General features: G+C 45.0%; 1 protein-coding gene across 2 annotated transcripts; it reads right to left on the bottom strand.

The window, feature by feature from the left end:
* Positions 1-47: 47 nt before the first annotated feature.
* On the bottom strand, positions 48-14466 carry LOC310751137 (acyl-CoA dehydrogenase family member 11-like). 2 transcript variants are annotated; one of them, XM_083590230.1, is made up of 14 exons: positions 13506-14466; positions 12147-12379; positions 11518-11617; positions 10343-10460; positions 9475-9617; positions 8722-8871; positions 8232-8326; positions 7608-7707; positions 6671-6811; positions 6131-6223; positions 4246-4353; positions 2506-2677; positions 1042-1108; positions 48-325 (listed from the first exon to the last, which is right to left on the bottom strand). In XM_083590230.1, exons 1-14 carry the CDS (start codon positions 13653-13655, stop codon positions 199-201), a joined length of 1797 nt encoding a protein of 598 aa, XP_083446356.1. In that variant the 5' UTR covers positions 13656-14466; the 3' UTR covers positions 48-198. The 2 variants fall into 2 exon arrangements, with proteins under 2 accessions (XP_083446356.1, XP_083446357.1); XM_083590231.1 differs by lacking the exons at positions 48-325; positions 1042-1108; positions 2506-2677 and adding an exon at positions 2787-2837 and having other exon boundaries at positions 13506-14453.
* Positions 14467-17398: the final 2932 nt, after the last annotated feature.

The raw sequence follows: 17398 nt of genomic DNA, 5'->3' as shown, positions 1-17398 counted from the left end.
AGAGTTGAATGCACACAGTTGAATGCAGTGTTTTGTGACAAAGGCTGTTTGTTTCTCAAATTTCTACTTTTATTTACTGCAGTCTTTGCCAGCATACTTCAGAATAAGCAATACCTTTTTTATTGTATCAGAACTGTCTCTCTCCCCACTAACTTCTTTATTCCAGGATAGTGCATGGCATCTCTTCTGCCTTCCTTCTTACAGTCTTCCTTTCAGAACTGGGTGTTTGTCATAAACCAAGGAAGTATCCAGAGAAGCTGCTCCAGTGCTATAAGACCCAGCTTTGTCTTCACTGTCCACAGGGCACATGTCTTGGTGACACCATCTGTAAGAGTTGCAGCAAAGCCCTTTGTGTATAACTGATTTAAACTGGAAATCTGGTTTTAAACTTTAAACCCATCAATGATTCTCCAACTGCATTAAGCAGAGGTGGTGAACCCTTGGCCCTCCAGGTGTTGCTGAGCTACATCTCCCATCAGCTTCAGTCAGCATGGCCAATCATCAAGACTGATGGGAGTTGTAGTTCAATAACTTATGGCGGGTCATAGGTTTCCCACCTGGCTAAAGGTTTGCAAGAAACTGCCCTGATGTATGTTGGAAACTAAATACTATCTCTTCGCCATAAGCATCAACATTTAATATTTATATTTAGTGATGAGATTTGAGACCATCTGCTCTGCCACCCATATTCAGGAGCCTAATGTTCACAAGGCACGTGTGGTCCCATTAGAAAACCAAACAGTCTACTGGATAGATTTGACCACTCTGAAATGCTTATGTGAGAGTTGACAGCCTCCCACCAATATCACACAGCTTGGTCCTCTCATTATGTCCCTCTCTCGCTTCCCTACATGCATACAGCCTGGCTCTCTAGAGGCGTATGAGAGGTTGTCTGATTTAAACTGCTTCTCTTCAGCCTTGACAGCTGCACTGACTTTCAGCATTCCAGGACTGCCCCCCTTTCGTAAGCAGTTAATAATATGAATATGCCTGTGCCATCTTAGAAATTGCTTTGGAGGATGGACTAAGCTTATTAAATACCTCTGAGCAGTATAGATGTCTGTGGCTGAAGCATTCGGCCTGGCAGCATATTCCAGCAGGAGAACTCCTATATAAAGCAAATATATAGGTGGTTAACATTACTGAGCTATCGTCCTAGTAACATTATTCTGCTACAGCAGGGAGGGGAAACCTCAGGTTCAGGGGTCAAATATGGCCCTCAAGCACCTCTTAACTTGGCCCTTAAGACTCCCCCTAGACCCACCCCTCACCACCCTTCTGTCATATCCTATTTGCCTGTTTAGGCTGGCTGGAGTATTCCCTTGAGCTCTAATAATGCTGCTTGCTGGAGGACAGGGCTGCATAGAAGCTACTCTATTGCAAAAGGTAAAATTTACATTTATTTCTCCACCACTTTGGGTTTTGGCCTTACTTATCACAGGTCTGTGGTCCCTGAAAGGTTTCCCTGAAGGGTATGCAACCCTCTAACTGAAAAAAGTTCCCCATGCCTGTGCCAGAGATCTGCCAGTCATACGTGAGTCATTCTGGCCCATGGTGGGCCTTTGTGGCATACAGACTAGTCTGTGAATATCCCCCCACCCCCGTATACACCTAATGCCACTAAAGTAACAGCAGTCCAAAGATCTAGTGCCATCTCTTTCCCACCCCTGCCAGGTGTTTTGTCTTTGGCAAACTTAATTCCAGAGGCAAAAACTGAAAAATGGGATTTAAACTAGAAGGTAATGAAGATAACGTTTCCAGATGGGTGTATGCCTGAGGAAGTAGTCAATAGATCAGGTAGTCACAGGTGGTGGAACAGATAATGGCAGTGATTGGGAGCAACAAGAAAGGTGACCTGGCCATTGGTTTCTCTGAAATTACACTGATCACTGGCAGCCTGCTTGCTTAAAACGACAGCAGTTCACACGGACAGGAGATTGTGCATCCAGCATCTTCTCAAGAATTCCAAGACATGTTCTTAGGAACAATTGCCTCAATGAAAATAAACTATTCCAGCTTGATGTCCCGGCTTTCCAATAAATTCAGTTCTGTGCTGGTAACTTAAATCTTTTTGATGTCCACTGATTTGGTGCTGCCCTCTTGTGTACTGCTATGTGCCATATGATGTTAGTTGTAGTGAGGGAGCCAGACTCTCCTTTGTATCGGGAACCAGAACACATTTTGTGCCTGTCAAAAATCCTCTTTTGATTGTCAAGGCTGTTTTTCAATTATGGATTTCTTCTCCCTATCCCAAAGTAAATTTATTGCATCTTTTACATTAAGACATTTTACTCCTGCCTGAGATGAGTCACTTGCTACGTGGCTGTGTATCCAGTCAAAAAAAATGCCACTTTTTAATTATTGGTCAGCGACTCGCAGTGCAGAGTTGGGTTGGAAGATCACCCAGAAATGCCTGGTGATCATAAGCTTCAGCCTACTGCACTGAATTCTACATCATTCTGTAGTAAGCTGGCAAAGTGATTATTTAACAGCATTTTTCATTACCTCCATAGATCCGTGCCAGAGCATAGGCAAAGTCTCTTGCAGACAGCTGCATCGCGGCTTCCCCCTTTAAGCTGATTTTCTGAGTGAACTGTCTGAGTTTGTGGAGAGCATTTTGAACCATTTGCACAGAAAGTTCCAGTTCAGAGACGCTAAGTGCAACCTTCAACCTGGCCTGCAAGGAAATCAATCGTATGGTAATCAGTGTTTCTCGAAACAGCCAGTACTGCTGTCCAATCTAAACCATCATTTCAGCTGTTAGCAAATCTGAACCAAAGTTTACATTTTTTTCCGGACAACTATGTTGATCTGAACAAGAAAGAGGCTTGGGGTACCTTAAAGGATTTACAGTTGTTAGTATGACATAAACTTTTAAGAACTTGAGTCCACTTCATCACATGTGTAAGCGTTATCACATAGTGCAATGGGGAGGGGGGAGTCTGTAGTCCTCCAGCTATTTTTAGACTACACCTATCATTCCTGAATAGTGCCCATGTCAGCTAGTTGATGGAGACTCCAAATCCCATGTTGCAGCTTCCCAATCACATCTGGAGGGTCATGTCCCCCTCCCATGTCATAGAATAAACACACATGATGTTAGATGGAATGAAATACAAAAATACAGCCGGGATCAAATACGTTAAACCTTGAGTCAGAGCTTTCCAAACTGTGTTTCATGACATTTTAGTGTGTCGGCTGCAGTGTATAAGTGCAGCTGGTATAACCTTCCGTTTGACAGCATGGCTAAGAATCAAGCCATCTATGCTAGATGTTTTCGTCACCTCTTAATAGTGGCCTGCTCCTCAACCTGTTACCCTCTGCCTTTCGGACTATAACTCCTGTTAGCCCCAGCCAGCATGATGGTTAAAAAGTACAGTGATTTCTTAAATACTTTGGCCCCTAATACACACATGTCTATTCACAAACTCTAGAAAACAACCATTCGTCTTTATATTCATGATATTTGAGCTTTGTCTCTTTGAAAACCACTCTAGGGTGCAGCACAGACAAGCTGCTGCAATCTCTTCATCACAGCTGAGGGCACAAGAATGGATGTAGCTTATGCACTCCTTTCCACCTTCTCCAATCTTAACAGTGGCTTAATGCAGCCTTCCCCAGCATGGTGCCCTCCAGAGGGATTCAGCCACAAACTAGGCTATGTTCAATGTAGTGGCTTTGGTGTATAAAACCGTATAGACCTTGGGGCCACGGTACCTGAATGTTCATCTCACCCCCTATATACCCAGTCAATGATTATGCTCTGGAGGTGAGGGCCTTCTGCAGATGCCATCTTAGCAGGAGGTTCATTCCACACATTGTAACAATATGGCCTTTAGGGTTCTGGCACCTGCCCTTTGGAATCTGCTCCCTTTGAACATTATGTGCCACCTCTTATTGCCTTTTTGGTACCTGCTGAAGACCTTCCTCTTTCAACAAGCCTTTTAAGTGGATATATTTCCCAGTCTGCATCTGTACTGGAATGGTTTTTAAGATGTTTGATTGTTTTATTGCTTCCTTGCTTGCTTACTGGGCTCCTTTGGATGGAAGGATAGAATATAAATTTAACAAAACCACACACACACATGCCATCAGCCCCTGCCAGCACAACTCTGTTGGCCATGGCTGTTGGGAATTGCAGTAAAAACCATTAGGAAGGCACCAGGTTGGAAGGTAGGCATAGTTTAGGATTACATTTGTAGCAGTGACATTAACAGTAATGTGTCCTTGTTGAGGAATGCTCACCTGGGCAGTAGAGAAAAATGCATCCAGCACTTTTCCTTGGCTCTTGACTAGGGAGCGCAGAACATCCAGAGAGAGGATATTGGTTGTTCCTTCCCAGATAGTTAGCACCTGTCAGGGAGTCAGAGAAAAGTGGGACAGCAAACAAAATGACAAGGGAAGCCAAAATCTACGACGTTGAGGGAAAGTTGAGATGTTAGACTAGTAATGGATAGAAGAGTAAGAACTGCATGTCACTCCAGATGAAATATCGCTCCTGAAATCTCTGCAATATATCAATCTCTGCCAATCTGTCACCCTCCAGATGTTTTGGACTACAACTCCCACCAGCTGTAGCATTCTATGGCTGTGCTGGCTGGGACTGCTAAGAATTGTAGTCCAAAACAACTGGAGGGCACCAAGCTGGCAAAGACTGAAGAAAATAAACGTAGAAAGCTGAAAAAATAAATTGCCCTTTCTGGTCACAAAATACACTGGTCAGCACGGTTTTGAGTTGGAAAATGGGTAGCAGAGGATGCTGAGCTCTTTCCCGACAGCTGCTTTCTACGTCTGTGATGTTCCCATCCAGACTATGTTAACAAGCAGGGGAATAGCATGGGGCAGGGGGGAAAGCAGCAGGCGCATGATTTTTAGGGGGTGTGAGCCACACAGGGATTCCTCTCCCACCTGCCTGCTGCTGGGGGTCTCTCAGCCCTGAAGCCTGGCCTGGCCTGACAGCTGTGTCCCCAGCCCCCTTGCCGAATGTCTGCCTGGCCAGCGTCAGGGTGGGATGGGGATTTGCCAGCCAAGGGCCATGTCGGTCAGCCAGGCTTCTCCCTGCATGGGTGGGCAGGGGCGTAGCCCCGCTTGATTCTGGTGGCCAGGGATGAACTAGCACACAGGCTCCGTGAACCCTCCATGCCCCATCTACGTACACTTAGCAGTGTTGGCGGTGAGGTAATCCTGGCATGGTGGGTTCTCTGGGCCCTGCATGTCCGGCCCCCGCCCAGTGCACACTCGCCCCCGGCCACCAGAAAAAAACAGAAGACTGCTGTTAACAAGTGAGAGTGGAATGGTGACACGTGCCTCATCCCTTCTCTAATGAAATGAAGTCTCCTGGATGTGCTTTGCAATAGAGAAGGGATTGTCAGGACTTCATTTCATGTGTCTGCAGTGTATCTCGTGGTCTGATCTTAACCTGGCCTATATCTAATTTGTAAACAAACATTTTGGGGGTGTTCCTTGATCTAGGGCAGGGTGGGCACTGCCCTCCAACTAATGTTTTTGAATTCCCCTCCCAAATATAGCCTGTTTGTGTTTGCAGAACTATTCCTTGATAGTGCTCTTTGTTGCTGAGAACTGGTCCATCTTTCACAATCTGCCAGCTGTGTTCATTTGTTACAGCAGACAGAGGGTTGGGGCATCTCAGGAGACTTGTATCAGCTTACTATAAATATTCATCTTTGAAGACATAACATTGGCACTAAGGGATTGTATCTAACTCATGATTAACACCTGCCGTTAAATTGAAGTCCCTGGTATTTGGCGCGTAAATCCAGTTACAAGCTGTAGGGACACAGTTTGAAGCTGCTCTTTCTAAGACATTCTCTATCAACAGTTGGTGCATTCTTAATCCTGGAGAAACAGATGCAGAGAGTACATTTTTGACCTGCAGAACTTTTACCTGAAAGAAGAGTGAAAATAACTAATTCTATTGTGAGCTTAGACCACTGTGACAAGCAATGTCTAAGCCCCTGGAGACTCCAAATAATGGAGCCACCACCAAGATTCTGAAGCCAGTTTTTGTCCCCTGCTCTACCTCAACAGCACTGCTATAGGATATAGGCTGCTGAAAGGAGAAGCTAAGAAAAATGCCTTTTTTGCAGGGTGTGGGTGTGTGGCTTAATACCTGGGCATCCCGCAAAATTCCTGCCAGGCCTGTATCTTCCATGTAGCCCTGGCCTCCAAAACACTCCAGCCCTTCTGAGGTAACCGCAACAGCCTGCAACAAAGACATGTGGTATGTGCACATTCCCATTAACCTTGAACACCCAGAGATCTGCCCCTGGTCTCTGCTCATCTCTGACAACTTCATATACACCTAAAGCGCATTACAGACCTGTCAGCAGACTGGGTTGTGGGGAGGTGAAATGCGGCACATTTGCACTATCCCACTTTGCACTGTCTAGAATCTGGGGATGGGAAAGGCTTGTTGAAAAAGAGGATCAAGGCTATAATAGTTAAATTTCTTGAATACGCTTACCCTGGCAGGGTGTTACTATTTCACAACCACTTGGCCATTAAAGAATTACCAAGTTTTGTTCTTTCCTTTCCTTTCCTCTTCTCCCCCACAATTAGCATCTGGCTCCTCTGTGAATCCTCCCTTTTTGCTTCAGAGCCCAATATGGAACTAAACCATGAAAGCAAATTCTAGGCCTTGAAACACTACTTGTTTTCCAGTGTAAAGTTTGGCAACAGACGTCAGCAGCCTAAGCATGTGCTGGTCTTGTTCAGTGTCCTTCTTGGTTTCTTCCAGTCCAAGCAATTTCCCTATCTCCATCATCAGCAGGAATGCTCCTCGAGCTTGCACCTGCAGGAGCAAGACAGCATGGGATCATTGGGGCAGGGTGGAGGAGCACACAATGTTCTTACAACAAGTATCAGAAACAAGCAGAAACAAGGATTTCATTTTAGGCAAGGGCGGTAGCTGAGTGGCAGAACACCTGCTTGGCATACAGAAAGTCCCAAGATCAATCCCTGGAATATCCAGGTAGGGCTGGAAGTGTTCCCTGCCTGAAACACTGGAAAGCCAGTGCCAGATAATGTAGACAGTAATGAACTAGATGGAAAACGATGTCTTACTCAGTTTAAGGCAGCTTCCTATGTCTTAAGGATTTTAGCTTAATGGTAGAGCATTTGCCTAGCATGCATTAGGTCTCAAGTCTGATGCCAGACATATCCAGGTAGGGCTGCCGGAAATCCTGGTTCAGTGCCTGATATATCCAGGTTTCCTGCCTGAAATCCTGGAGAGCCACTGCCACCACCTCTGGTCACTTCTTTTTGCACTCCCACTAGTAAGCTCCCACCCCACCTTGAGACAGAGAAAAACACAGGCATTTTGCTTTTCTAAGGGAGCTGCTGGATCCAACAGAATTTATCTGAGGTCAGAAAAGCACATGGAGCTGAAAGAGGCTGTGAGAAAGAACCTCACTCTTCCAACTTCCTCCTTCGGCTCTATGGGCTTTTCAAGGGAGAAAGAAAAGACCACCTTCACTTCACGACCAAGAGGAACGTGAATGTGGAGGGGAGTCTCATGTGCTTCGTAGGTGGCAGGGGAAGACCTCAAGGGTCAAGGTCAAACAAAACCAGCACCTCCGAATGCTCACCTCCATTCGAGCCAAAGTCTGCATGTGCAAAGGGTGAGCCTTCAGGGGTTTTCCAAAGGCTTCCCTCTTGGTGGCATAATCCCTTGCCAGGGTGATCACTCTGGAGATGGAAGGCAATTTTTAGCTAATTAAATGCAAAGGTCACATGTGAAAAGATATGCCCCAAGGTTGCAAAGGCCACAGCTGTTGAGAGGAGTGACTAACCTGTGGCCTTCCAGATGTTGCTGGACTACAACTTGCACCAGCCCCAGCCAGCATGGCCAATGGTCAGAAATGATGGGAGCTGTAGTCTAACAACATCTGGAGTGTCTCAGGTTCCTCATTCTTCCTCTGTGTAGATTTCTGATTGAGGTAGCTAATTGTAGCTCACAAGCAGTGGTTTTATTTGAGAGATAGTAACATGGAAGTTACCATCTGCACCATACACTGCAAGTACATGATTCTCCCAAAGGAATCCTGGGAACTGTAGTTTACTACCACAATTTGGAAACCGGGAGTTTCTTAACAGCATTTTCACAGCCAACTTCATCTTACTTTAATGCTTATTCAGACAGCAGCATGATTCAAAGAGCCATAATTAAGCCCAAGGGCCCAGTAGGTCTTAGGGAAGAGGACATGAAATACCTTCTCATGTACGTAACTGCACAAATGACATTGTGGATCCTAGTGATGGTCATCATGTTTACAATGGAAGCCACACCCCGGCCCTCTGCAGAGATCTGGAAGCATGAAGCAGAAAAAGCCAGAATAAGGTTAATTAGCATAGTCTGGATTGCAATTTAGTAAAAAGGGAATCTCTTTGCTTTCTCTCATGTTCTCCCTGGGGCATAAAAGCCTATAATACCCTTTCCGCCTGCCCGTAACTCCTAAGCAGTTTGATGCTGTTTCTTTTTTGCTAGTAACTTGGTCTTCCTAAGGAGGCGGAAATTCTCACCCATGCTGCTTTGGCTGTTAGATGTCTGCTTCTGCACCTGCATGGCAGCTCCATGCATGGGCAAAATCCACAGAGAGCTGCCCTGCTCCAGAGCACCTTGCTTTCATTTGTCTCATACCAGGGAAGTAGAAACTGAGCTTTGGAGGAAGTTTTCCTCCACACCTTTTTCTTTTTGCTCACCTTGAGTGACTTGGCTCCATTTAGGAGGAGCTCTGCGGTCGGCAGTTGCCTTGTGCCCAGCTTGTCTTTCAGCCGTTGTATCTCAATCCCATTCAGCTTCCCTTCCTCATCGCGCATCTTCAGGTAGAACAGAGACAGACCTTTGGAGCCCTGCGGCCGAGAATGCAAAGGTGAGAAACACTGACTGGTAACAAGGAGAATGGAGCTAGAATGAATACATTGTGCAATACATTAGTGCAGCAATGGGAAACCTCCAGTCTGTGAACTAAATTAGGCCAGGCAAGGGTTCTCTTTGGCCTGTGAAGCTGTTTTCTGCAAACCAAGCCCACCTGATCCTCACCTGACATTGTATGTGAAATGAGTATGTGGCAGGTAAAGACATGGTTGTAAGGGAACAATCAGGATCCTTAAAGTGTACTACGCTGGCTAGTTTCTTAGCAAACAAGGTTTGCTGTCAGTGCTGATCAGCTGTTCGGTAATGATACAAGCCCAGCAGGGATTGGCTGTGCTGCAGAGTTCTCAGAGCTTGTTAGTGCAGCTGATTCCTGCCCAAAGTGCGTCTTGCTATAAGCGCTGATCAGCTGATTAACACAAGAAGGCCCAATGGATCGTGTGATGTCAGGTGAGTGGCAGGTAAGTGGCCCCAACGCCTGTCAAAATGGCCAGTGAAGGACCCTGTTTCTCACCCCACTTCCACATTACTGATTACTGCTTGTGAGCTGGTCCTTCAGTTTCCCCAGTTAGGAATCTGACCTGCTGTATTTGTCCATCAGCAGTCATGCTCCTTGCCAGTGTCAAAGTTATATCTGAATCGGTGGCCGAAGTAAACCATTTCAAGCCATGGAGACTGTAGCTGCCATCAGGGAGTTCCAGGGCTACTGTCTCTGTGCCACTAGCTGCAAGAAAAGAGCACCCAGTCTTAGCTGCTGCTGATCTTCACAAATAACCAGCACTGGCTTCAAGCTGAAGAAAAAGCAACATTATAATTCAGCAGTGTAGCGAAAAAAGCTGGCACCTCAGTAACTTTGGGAAAAGGTCATGGCACCTGCTTCATATGCAGAAGTTCCCAGGATCAAACCCCAGCATTTCTAGGTAGGGCTGGCAAAGACCCCTGCCCCAAACCCTGGACAAAAGCTGCCAGTCTGTGTACCCTGCCCATCTGGCTGTGTTTCCCCAGAAGCCTGCGGATAGATCTAAGTTCAAGTTTAACAGAATCACATGAGAAAGCATTAGAAACTATCCTATTTTATTCATAAAGTCATGGTGGTGCTGTGAGTTAATTGAATTTTTAAACTGTGAGACTGCACATGCTTAGAGTATTATATTTCTTTTATTACCAGGTTGGTAAACTGTTTTTCATTTGTTCGTTTTTCTTTTCCATTAGAAATGTGGAAGCAGTTAAAAGCATGGAATGGAAGAGGTGTTGGGGTGGTGGGAGAAATGTTATTTGTGCATTTCACAACAGACGTTATACACATGGCCATCTAAATGACCTCTCTCCATGCCTCAACAGAGCATTAGGCTGATGGTATATAACATTATCTAACTGCACCACTACTCATTTCTTAAGGCATTTTGTATTGCACTCTGTGTCAGACTTCCCACTTTGGGGTACACTTACCAACATCAGAGCCCCCTCTGCGTTCAGTCATCCACTGGCCAGAAGTCCAGAATTTGGCAGGGTCACGTGATGTCAAGTGGATAAAAACTTCTTTGAGGGGTTTGGGGATACCCAAGGACTGTTGGGAGTTGCAGGAAACAGATGGGAGAAAGAACAACAAATAGGATTTCCTCTCCTGGTTCCTTCCACAACAGCCCAAAGCTCTTTTGTCCTGTCATTTGTTGCTCCTACCTCTTTATTCCACTGCATGCTTTGGGAGACCAGGTGGGAGGAGAGCTGGTCTCAGCAGGAGGGGGAGACTCCCTGAATTCTTCAGCAGCCTGCCTCATTTCTGTCTCCTGGCCCCATTCCTCTGACACCTCTGAGGCTCGGCTGCCCTCCGCCACAGCCTCTTCCTGCTCACTAAACCCTGTTGCTTATTCAGCTTTCAACACTTTCCTCTGACCCTGCATCATTGTCCTACCACAAATGCCCTGGCTCTGAACCTTCTCTGCCTGGTGGGTTCCTTGCTGGTGCCTCCCACCACTCCTCTGCATCCAACCAGTCCATGACAGTCTGGCTAGGGCTGGGTGGGCTGCAGAGGCAGGCAAGGGACCTTTCCCACAGAGGTCTTACACAACAACTCCAGATAGTTAGGGTTAGACTTTGATCTTTTAAATTTCAGTGGCGCCCTGTGCAAGGCCAAAATTTGGAGCCCCACCCCTGGCCTTTGCCTTCCATTCTACTCTGTTCACTATGGTGCCCTATAGGCTCAGAGCCCAGTGTGGTGGAACCAGTTGTGCTGCCAAAGATCTGCCTCTGAGATAATGGCCAAAAGGTTTTTCAGCAGAGTTGGCTGATATGCATCACTTTGGATCTAAGCAGAGCCAGGATGCCACGTATGCACCAGTTTTGCTAACTTCCAATCTGGCCTTATTAGGGAAGGCCTTGGGGAACAGAGGAATATGTCTTATATAGAGTAAGACCATTAGCCTACCTCAGTATTAGTCTAGCAGCTCTCCAAAGTTTCTAAATAATAGTGTTGTGGATAGGGGTTTTGTTTTTTGGTAAGGGGAACTTATGGGGAGGGCGTTTTGCTTTGGTAGCAGCATTCCAGAAATGAAGCTCCAACTTAGTCTAATTCAGAGCAATGCAATATAGTGATCTACCTGCTGAGCACTGACTTGTGATCTCACCTCTATTACTTTTGCTGCTCCATCAGTCATGGCCAGAGGAGGTGAAAAAAGACCAGAAGAAGGTGCGAAAAGGTACAGTTTGGCAATCTGATGAACGCGGCTGTGAAGGAGAAACAAAGCCTTGCTGAATTTAGAAATGCCAAGGGAAAAATATATTTGCTATAGAGAGATCTCAGCTGGGTTATAGCTACACAAGAACACAAGAAGAGCTTGGCTAAAGGCCTATCAGGTTCAGCACTCTGTTCTCACAGTGGCCAACCAGATGCCTCAATGAGAAGCTCACAAGCAGACCATGAATACAACAACAGTCTTCCCACTTCCAATTCCCAGCAAATGGGGTTCAGAGGCTTACTGCTTTCAACAGCGGAGGCAGAACATAGCCATCCTAGCTACTAGCCATTGATAGTAGCCTTACATGAATTTGCCTTGCTGACTTTTAAAGCAACCCAAATCGGTGGCCAATCATTACATGCTGTGGGAGTTCTACTGTGGGAGTGCTTTCATCTAGAAAAGTGTCACTATCCCCACTGTAGGGACATTTCATTTTGAATGGCACTGGAGGTATATGGACATGTTTGCCGCCCTGAAGTGTGGCCAACTGAGTCTGAAGGTGTTAACTAAATTTGTACCTCCAGTTAGAGTATCTCCTCTCATAAGCCTCAGCAATCAGCCCCTCCTCAGCCGAGATCTCCTTCATCCTCTTCCAGGCTGGGCAGGTGATAATTTCATCCACACGCCGCCCCCAGGCATCAAACTGCTTAAGTTGTGGAGGGTTTATCTCACACTCGCGTCCCAGGAGATCAATTTCATCCTTCACTCGAGCCCCAAACTGTTCAAGGTCTAAACTTACGTCAGCAAACACCTGCAAAGTAAAAGAATGTGGGCAGATGGACAAGTATGTACCGGTATGTATGTATGTATCTATGTATAAATAAAAAATAAAATAAAATAAAAGCAAACCAAAACATCACAGCAAGCAGAACATAAAACAAAGTATTGGGCTCCCTGTTTGACCTCACCTGTCTCTTATACTGATCCTTTTAAACTGAGTATTATGTACTGCTGTTATTTGAAATGTGCTTATGTTATAAAGAATCAACCCCACTGCCTGTACTTTTGGACTTTCCTCCAAAACATGGCTTGGGAGACTGTCTTGCACTTAAAAAAAATACTACTTAATAACTGCACATACATAACGACCCATACATAGTTCACTTTTCACCTGCTTCAACTAGCGAGGTTTGTTTTTAACTGTGGACAGCAGCTTGGGAACAGGGCAAACTGCTGGCTTCTTGCATAACTTTTAAGCAAAGAGCAAACACCCATCTGACTTTTAAATCAGTGGAGCGCAAGATACTTTGCTGTAACTTAAGGGAAGAGCATCTGCTTTGCAGACAAAAGGTCCCTAGTTCAGTCCCCAATGGTGGCTCCAGGTAGGGCTGGGAAAGGTTCCCTGTCCAAACCCCTGGAGAGCTGTTGCCAGTCAAATATACTGAGCTAGATAGGCCAATTGGTTTGATTCAGTGGAAGGTACCTTCCTATGTAGGGTCAAGTAACACACGTGAGAGAACAGAACCTTTAGCAACATGCAAAAGATAGTGGTGGCTTGTGCTGTGGTCCTTGGTATAGGAATAGGAATTTTACTAAGCTGCCTCTATTTGCATTTGTGAAATACTGGAGGGTATTCAAGAACAGCTTTGGAATTCAGTGTAGGCTGCTACATTTGGATGCATGGGGTGCTGCCCTAAGAGTTTCAGGCTTGCTTTTTTAAAAATCAGAGGAAGTAATCAAATCCATGTAAATTATGTGTGCAAACGAGCTGAGATTCTTGTATTGTAGGGGGTTGGATGAGATTACCCTTGGAGTCCCTTCTAATTCTACAATTCTAGGAGTCTTTAGATGTCACAGAACATTTTGTGTGTGCATGCGCATGCATTAAATATATATCTGTGTGTCTATGTATAGAATATGATATATAAAATACAGACCTCAGTTGGTAGCTGTGATTTCAAGTAATCCTGAAGAAAAGCATCTTCCAGGTATGGATTTCCAATCCTAGGCTGCTCTTGACAAAAGACCCCAATTTCTTTCCTGGCAAAAAGCTCCCTTGGGTGTTGTGAGGAGCATTGTTGATCCATGGCCTCCACTTGCTGATTCCCGCCTTTGGAAAACGCGATTCGCCTCTTGCCCCAAGCTTTGCACTTTTGATTCCCTGCTTGCCCTAAGCTTTGCAACCAAACTTCGCAGTTTGACAGCTTCGGCTTGCAAGGCGTTCACATGGCCAACTTGCCAAAATAAATAAACAAACAAACCAAAAGCCAAAAAGCAAACCAAAAGCGGCCAAAGAAAGAACCTAGCGGGCGCGTTTGTTTCGCCTTGAGCCACCTCCCTCTTCCAACAACACGATTAAAAAGTTCAGTAAAGGCGGAAGCCGAAAGGGGGCGATCCTGCGTGCATAAACAAGTTTAGAAAGAGACAGCTCCTCTGCAGGCCAGGAGGCCAATTGCCCCAGAGGCATGGCTGGGATTTGCATAAAAAAAAAGAAAAATGGATCTTTCCCTTGCGCTAGCAGCCGGCAGGATGAGGTCGGCGAGCAACGCCGAAAGGAGACTTCATAGGTACACCTTGCAAAGCACCGATCTGAAGGTTTCCCCAACTTCGGCAAAAGGAGGAAAAGGAAACAGCGGAGCTGACTCCCTCCCTCGACCCGAGCCAACTTTATTGGCAAGAAAATAGGAATCTGCCCCTTGGTCCATCGAGCTCAGTATTGTCCACAAACCCTGGCAGCAATCGCTCTCCAGTTTTTCAGGCAGCGAGTCTCTCCCAGCCCAGCCTTTGGAGATAGATGCTTTGAGGCACTGAACCCGGATTAATGCTTAATATGAAACTAAACGGCCCGAGGCTTTCCCTCAGACGGAGGTTTTTTCCCCCTCAGGTCAAATAGAATCCTGCACGCTGAATCCTTCAGCGCCCGCCTGAGGGAGCGTCGGAGTGGACCGTTGAATTTAGGCGGGAAGCGGGCAGGATTCTATTCGACCTGAAGGGAAGCTCCGTCTCAGGGAAATTGCGGCTTTCCTTCCCGCCGCTGCAAAACTCCCCCAGATATATAGGGAAAGAGGGAAACAAATGTCCCCAGTGCTTGCCCCAACTTCGAGATAGCCTACAGCCTACTAAGAGGTCTGGAGAGGCTCAGTTTCTTCTCAGTTTGAAAATAGCCCTCCTCTGATCTGATCCTCAAGGGAAACGCGCTCTGCACTTGCTCAGGGACACTTCAGCTGCCCTTCACGCGTTCCAGGGGTCGCTTAGTATTCATTTCTTAAATTTATAATCCCGCCCTTCATTGCAAATGAGCCCAGGGAGGCAAACACTTCTGTAATAAAACAATACAATTAACGACTAAACAAACAAACAAAAAAAAAAAAGAACTTCCAAAAGCAGTTTAAAAACCTCTGGGGAGAAATTCACCTGCTCTCACAGCTAAACAGGGATTGTTTCCAACTTAAGTCCTGCTCAGGGTAAACCCGTGGGATTTTATTGATTTAAATGAGTCACACCCACTAACTTATTGTATGGTACATACAGTGTATGTATAATTGTTGGAAACCACTTGGATATTGTTATGAGTATATACACCTTTATTAAAAATAAATAACCCTCAGGGGTCAGCAAACTTTTTTGGCAGGGGGCCAGTCCACTGTTCCTTAGACTTTGTGGGGGCCTGGACTATATTTTTTTGGGGGGGAATCAATGACAGAGGTCCTCTGGCTGGGTCGGGATGGTATGGGGATGAGGGACCAACTCCCTTCTCTTGCGGGGGCCCAATTAGTGCCATTGCCTTCCGTTAAGAGTTTGGGTGTAATCCTTGATGCCTCACTTTCCAGGGAGGCGCAAGTTATAGCAACAGCCAAGGTGACATTTTTTCACCTTCGCCGCATCAAGCAGTTTTTTTTTTAAAAAAATAAATTTTTATTAGAGTTTTACAAAAGAAAAAAGTAAAAATTTACAGAATAAAAAAAGAGAAACCACAAATAAAAATAGACAATACAAAAAAAAACAACGCACAAAATACACAAAAAACAGCTAATTAAGAAAAAAAGAAATTAAAAAGATAAAAGAAATCCATTTTTCTCTATATCCTCAAAGTCATATGCTTGTATCCTTGACCTCCTCACACCTCCCCCCTTTTGCGTTCCCATTTACATACTTAATTCAGCAAATTCTTACCCTTTTTCAAATATCTTAACTTTGTGTCATAACATATTATACCTCAATATTTTCAACCATTTATCCATACATTTTTTACATAATCTTATTAACTTTTGTCACTAGTTACCACTTATTACCAATCCAAGCATAATTTTAACATTCATTAATTTTACAGTATTTCCGAAGATAGTCTTTAAATTTCTTCCAGTCTTCTTCCACCAACTCTTCTCCCAGGTCTCGGATTCTGCCAGTCATTTCTGCCAATTCCATATAGTCCATCAGCTTCATCTGCCACTCTTCCAGGGTGGGTAGCTCTTGTGTCTTCCAATACTTTGCGATGAGAATTCTTGCTGCTGTTGTTGCATACATAAAAAAAGTTCTGTCCTTCTTTGGCACCAATTGGCCGACCATGCCCAAGAGAAAGGCCTCTGGCTTCTTAAGGAATGTATATTTAAATACTTTTTTCATTTCGTTATAAATCATCTCCCAGAAAGCCTTAATCTTTGGGCACGTCCACCAAAGGTGAAAGAATGTTCCTTCATTTTCTTTACACTTCCAACATTTATTATCGGGCAAATGATAGATTTTTGCAAGCTTGACTGGTGTCATGTACCACCTGTATATCATTTTCATAATATTCTCTCTTAGGGCATTACATGCCGTAAATTTCATACCTGTGGTCCACAACTGTTCCCAGTCAGCAAACATGATGTTATGACCAACATCTTGTGCCCATTTACTCATAGCAGATTTAACTGTTTCATCCTGCGTGTTCCATTTTAGCAGCAAGTTATACATTCTTGAAAGTGTTTTAGTTTTGGGTTCTAACAATTCAGTTTCCAATTTTGATTTTTCCACCTGGAAACCTATTTTTTTATCCAAATTATAGGCCTCTCTTATTTGAAAATAATGCAGCCAATCTCGCACCTTGCCGCATCAAGCAGTTGGTCCCTTACCTTTCCCGCCCCGACCTGGCCACAGTGATCCATGCGATGGTCACCTCCAGGCTTGACTACTGTAATTGTAATGGATTTTCAGCCAGAGTGATATTGCTTGCTCCCAGACTTTTAATTCCACTCTGGGCAGTCCTGCCTCTTGCCTTAAGACTGCATTAGGTGTACACTTTGGGGTAGCAAATAATGATCTTAAGAATTTTGATTGTACTGTTTCAAGGGTCTTAAGGTTGGCAGAGGGGCTAATTTGAGAGCCATACAGGAGTTGGGCTAGAGATTTTGCCTGAAAAACTTTTAGGGCCATCGGGAGGAAGCCAGCTCCTTTCCTTCTGAATAATCTAAGGATGGCATTTGCACTTCTTCCTGCTGATATAGCTGATGTGGTCAGGTGTGTTGACAGTTTGGCATTATAAGAGAAAGTAATGCCTAAGTATTGGAAGGTCTTAGTCTGTTCAATGGCGTTTCCCTTTACGCTCCAATTATCTTTCCTGAAGGAGCGGTTAAAATGTACAATTTTGGTTTTGGCAAAGTTAATTGTTAACAGTTCAGTGTTACATTGGTCACTAAACTTTCCTAAGGCACGTTTCAGGCCCACTTTGGTTTGAGAGAGAAGAACAGCGTCATCCGCATACATTAAAACTGGTACTTTTCTGCCGTTAGAGAACACGGGGGGGTGGGTTTCGATTTCACGGCAACATGTGACCAGGGAGTTAACATAGATG

The sequence above is a fragment of the Podarcis filfolensis genome (genome assembly GCF_964270895.1).
Source record: "Podarcis filfolensis genome assembly, chromosome: 16".
Taxonomy (NCBI): Eukaryota; Metazoa; Chordata; class Lepidosauria; order Squamata; family Lacertidae; genus Podarcis; species Podarcis filfolensis.
Note: the sequence above shows the minus strand (reverse complement) of the source record. Positions and strands in the feature narration are given on the sequence as shown.

Bases quoted from the DNA above. Each gene is read 5' to 3' on its own strand.
- LOC310751137 (XM_083590230.1), bottom strand. From the start codon at position 13,655: ATGGATCAACAATGCTCCTCACAACACCCAAGGGAGCTTTTTGCCAGG. The intron at 10,461-11,517 runs GTGAGATCACAA...AACTCCCAACAG, and splicing joins GAGCAGCAAAAGTAATAGAG to TCCTTGGGTATCCCCAAACC. The intron at 6,224-6,670 runs GTAGTGTTTCAA...TCTTTGTTGCAG, and splicing joins AACTTTACACTGGAAAACAA to GCTGTTGCGGTTACCTCAGA.